The sequence below is a fragment of the Coturnix japonica genome, chromosome 32 (assembly GCF_054131305.1).
Source record: "Coturnix japonica strain WE chromosome 32, WE-NBRP24, whole genome shotgun sequence".
In the NCBI taxonomy this organism is placed as follows: domain Eukaryota; kingdom Metazoa; phylum Chordata; class Aves; order Galliformes; family Phasianidae; genus Coturnix; species Coturnix japonica.
This window is the reverse complement of record NC_140694.1, coordinates 3,305,938-3,310,299: the sequence shown is the minus strand read 5'-3', so window position 1 is coordinate 3,310,299 and position 4,362 is coordinate 3,305,938. Positions and strand designations below refer to the sequence as shown.

Here is a 4,362-nt window from a genome sequence, read left to right as displayed (position 1 = left end):
CCCTAGACTTGATTGCCTGGGTTTGTAGAAAGTATTTGGTTTTAGTATGGCACAAAGACCTGTTTCAGTCTGTCTGTAGAATAATAATTACTGATATATGTACAGTGGAAGCAATATTCAAGATATTATTCAAATCTCTCCTGTGCCTGAGATCCCAAACTGTAATTCCTGTTCACAGAAACATTTGACTAAGATAAGTATGTGCAGTGAGGCTGGAGTGCATGTTGTACGTGCAGCCTTTCATGGCAGGAGAAGCAGGAACTTCTCCTAGTAGTACACTGCCTTTTTACTATGCCTTTATGTTGGAGGCTGCATCTGGATAGGTGAGTCTGCTACTCACAGTAAGAGACCTGGTAGAGCTGACTATTCCCAGAGCTCAAAGTAAAATAGATATCTGGAAATCACACACAAAGAACAAAGGACTGCGTTGGTGAGCATATTTCCTTTGTGCCTTTGACAGTCACAGTTGTGGCAATGGTAGAGGCCATGAGGAGTCTGTTCAGGAAGCCAGGAGTACTGTTCTGGGTCATGAAAAGGCAGCCAGTGGTTTGACTATCACACATTTATGTGTTTTGATGTTTCACAGTGGGTCTTAAGTAAAAGGAACTCAGGTTTTGGTTGCCTGCAGGACAGATGTTCTTTTGGGTTCAATATGTTTGCATAGTGACATGCAACCATTGGACTGGTGTTCAAGGACCCTCTTGGTTCCTTCCGTTCCTAGGTTCTTTCTTGCCTAGATTTGACACTTTGTTTCAACAGAAGAGCTGATATTCTCTAGTGAAGGCTATTAGTTTGGGCACAAGTGGTAACCTAAACCTGTTCCAACCTGTACATACAAACCTGCAAGATGGTCTCATTTCAGTCCTTCTGTTTTTCTTTTTTTCCCTCAGAGCCAAAACCTGTGTTTATAAACCAGGAGCAGGTGCAGAAAGAGGTGAGTGCTGCCCTGGCAGCAAGTGCCTCCCTCAGCTGTGAAGTAGCACAGGATCCAACCGAAGTAAAATGGTACAAGGATGGAAGACTGCTAGCCTCCTCCAGAAAGTTCAGAATGGAATCTGTGGGCAAAACACGGCGTCTGGTTGTGGAGCAGCTGGAGAAGAAAGATGCTGGAGAATACATCTGCGAGGCTGCTGGCCAGAAGATGACCTTCGAGCTGGAAACAACTGGTGAGCATTCAGAAATTCTCAGCCAGGATTTTGTAGCCTTGTTGTGAACTTGGTTTTAGGGTGAAATCTCAGTTTTCTTTGCACCTGACAGTGTGAGAATTTGCTCTGGCCCTTTGTGTACCTCCCCGGTGCTCAGCTGTTCCTTCCCTTACTTGGGGATAACGTCATTTATTCAAGGTGATGTCCAAACGGGCTTGTTAACAGTCCTCTGCAGTGCTTTAAGCTGTCATAGGTCAGCCAGAATTTATGCATGTTCTATAGCCATTCCTACATGTTGAAAACACTGCACTGTGCTTAAGCTTCAGCATATGTTCCAGTAAGTACAGTTCCATTAATTCTACGGAATTGGGTGAATTAGGCATAGATCTGAAGGCTGCCTTTGCCCAGTGCAGAGATGGAAGGACTAATGTAGATTTGACTTGATATTTTCCCTTCTAGGATGGGAAGGTGCTCCGTCAAAGTAAAAAAGTGGACATTACTTCCCAGGGAAATAAGAGAAGTATCATTATTCACAGGCGGTGAACTCTCATTTTCTCTCTCAGTCTGCAACCAGGTTGGGTTGCTGTTTCAGTACTGGCTGTTTTATGCAGGAACTCTGCTCCTGAGGTTAATCCAAGTTGTATCCAGGCCCTTCAGAAGGAAAGGGAAATAGCAGCACAGAAATATGGTCTGATTCTGACATAAAGAAGTGCAGACCTGGAGAGTTAAAAGGGATTGTGTGATGTTCAAGGGACTTTGAAGCAAAGATGTCCCCTAGGTAAGATTTGTGGCTGACATTCCCCATACATTGTGGGCACACAAGGTAAGGAGAGACTAGTGATGAGCATGCAGAGAAGCCAATGATTCAGACAGGTTTGTAGTGACACGACATTGTAGAGTTCTGTCTAGTTCTCCTTGGCATAGTTTGGAAAATAAAGATGAGGTAATTGGTGGTAACCAGTATGGCTTCCTAAAATTCAAGCCATGCCTGACAAACTTGGTGGCCTTTCATGATGGAGTAACAGCATCAGTGGATAATGGGAGAGCAACTGACATCATCTACTTGGACTTGTGCAGAGCATTTGATCCCGTCCTGCATGACATCCTGGTCACCAAACTGGAGAAAAATGGTTTTGATGGATGGACCAGTTGCAGGATAGGGAACTGTCTGGATGGTCACACTCAGAGAGCAGCAGTCAATAGCTCAGTGTCCAGGTGGAGGGTGGTGTTGGGACCAGTGTTATTTAACATTTTTGTAGGCAACATGGACAGTGGAATCAAATGCAGCCTCAGCAAGTTTGCAGATGACACCAAGCTGAGCGGTGCTGTTGATGTGCTAGAGGGAAGGGATGCTACCCAGAGGGACCTGGACAGGCTGGAGAGGTGGGCCCTTGGCAGCCTCATGAACTTGAGTGTGGCCGAGTACAAGGCCCTGCACCTGGGTCAGGGCAATCCCAAGCACAGGCACAGGCTTAGAGGAGAATGATTTGAGAGAAGCCTTGACCCTGAGGAGAAGAGTTGGTGTGGAGGGAGGTGTCCCTGCCTATAGCAGGGGGACTGGAACTAAATGACCTTAAAGATTCAGTCAGTTCTATTGTTTTTCTACCCTTAATTTTGCTTGAAAGGTTTTAGAATAAATGAGATTCTGGTTTCCATGAAAACTGTTTGCAGGGAGCTCCATTGTAGCTAGTAAGTCTATCTTTAAGTTCAAGGGCAATAATGCATTGACTGTGTTGAAGAGAGAAATGACTCAGGAATGGATGATGGTTTAGAATAAAACATAATCCTACTTATTTTCTATGCAAATATGTGTAAGGAAAAGATGCTGCACTCAGTTCTGGAAATATCCTGACAAATATATCTCTACTGTTTCACAGCTGGAGATATCAAGATTGTTAAACCACTGGAAGATGTGGAAGTGAATGAATATGGGAGTGCATCTTTTGTCTGAGATTTCACACGATGAGGTTCAGAGCCAGTGGTACAAAGATGACAACAAGCTGAAGGCTGATGACAACATCAGAATGCGGCAAGATGGTAGGGTGTAAGAGGGGGATCTTTCTCCTGAGTGGGGGGTGGGTTGGAGATCAAGCATATAAGACATCTGAAATGAAGTGAAGAAGGTTCAGAAGGGAGTTCCCCTTTTGTTTTGGGACTGAGGTTAGGGTGGAACAAGTGACATGGTGGGATGCTTAGTGTGGGAAGTGTGATGCTATCCCACCATCCCACACTGCTGGGAGCAGGTAGGAAATGAGTGCAGTTATTTCCAAAGTGGGGGTGAACAGGGCAGTCAGTTCACCTCTCCAAAGAGGTTTTGTCTGACAGTGAGTGTGATCCTTCTGTATCAGGTACTTTGAAGGTGACGACAGCCACATTTGGTCAGTCCTTGTAGAAGCCATGTTTAGATTACACTTTGGTGGGGATGTGGACGTGGGGGAATGGGTGGTTTAATTGACATGAGAGAACAGGCAGTGATGCTGTGAAACCAGATGGATGATGCTCAGCCTGGCCATGTGCCTCAGAGCTCTTTGCTCAAGGAAGCAAAGTGTAGTTGTGGGGTTGCTCTCAAGAGCCCAGTTTGGTAGGGACGAGCTGGAGGTTGGACTAGATGACCTTAGTGGTCTTTTCCAGCCTTAGTGACTCTGTGGTTCTCTGCTTCAGGAAAGAGCTACTCGCTTACTTGCACACGTGTCCAAGTCAAGGATGCAGCAGAAATAAAATCTGTAGCAGAAAAGGCAGAATCTCGTGAATCTTGTGCCCATCTTACAGTTAAAGGTAATTATGCTTCTGATGACAATTTTGATTAAATTATCTTATGTTATAAACGAGCTAACATCCTTTGATTTAATGTCAAGGAAGTTAAACACCACCAGGACCTTTCACAGAAATAAAAACTCCTACCTACCTACCTTTCTGCCCACAAAATATCCAGCTTCTCTTTTGGAATTTACTTTTGCTAAGTAAAACAGATTATTTTCTTAGGAGGTTGATTTTCTACGTTTAGACTTCAGATTTGTGTTTGAACGTTGAGGGATAAAAAACATAGCTTGACTTTTTCTTCATTTTCTCTTGCTGTTTGAAAAGAACACAGGGTTTTGGTTTTTTTTTTAATATATACAATGTTAGGGTATATATATGATGTTAAGTGTGATAAAGAAAAGGGAGACATTTGAGTTAGCACACTACTCAAGAGTTCAGTCCCCAGCTTTGCCACTGT

General features: G+C 44.0%; 1 protein-coding gene across 1 annotated transcript; it reads left to right on the top strand.

Moving 5' to 3' along the window:
• The first annotated feature begins 841 nt into the window (after positions 1–841).
• On the top strand, positions 842–3,914 carry LOC146755481 (myosin-binding protein C, slow-type-like). The gene is made up of 3 exons (XM_085525608.1): positions 842–1,166; positions 3,023–3,182; positions 3,807–3,914. The coding sequence occupies exons 1-2, from the start codon at positions 848–850 to the stop codon at positions 3,094–3,096; spliced, it is 393 nt and encodes a 130-aa protein (XP_085381734.1). The 5' UTR covers positions 842–847; the 3' UTR covers positions 3,097–3,182; positions 3,807–3,914.
• Positions 3,915–4,362: the final 448 nt, after the last annotated feature.

Bases quoted from the DNA above. Each gene is read 5' to 3' on its own strand.
- LOC146755481 (XM_085525608.1), top strand. From the start codon at position 848: ATGGTCTCATTTCAGTCCTTCTGTTTTTCTTTTTTTCCCTCAGAGCCA. The intron at 1,167-3,022 runs GTGAGCATTCAG...ACTGTTTCACAG, and splicing joins CTTCGAGCTGGAAACAACTG to CTGGAGATATCAAGATTGTT.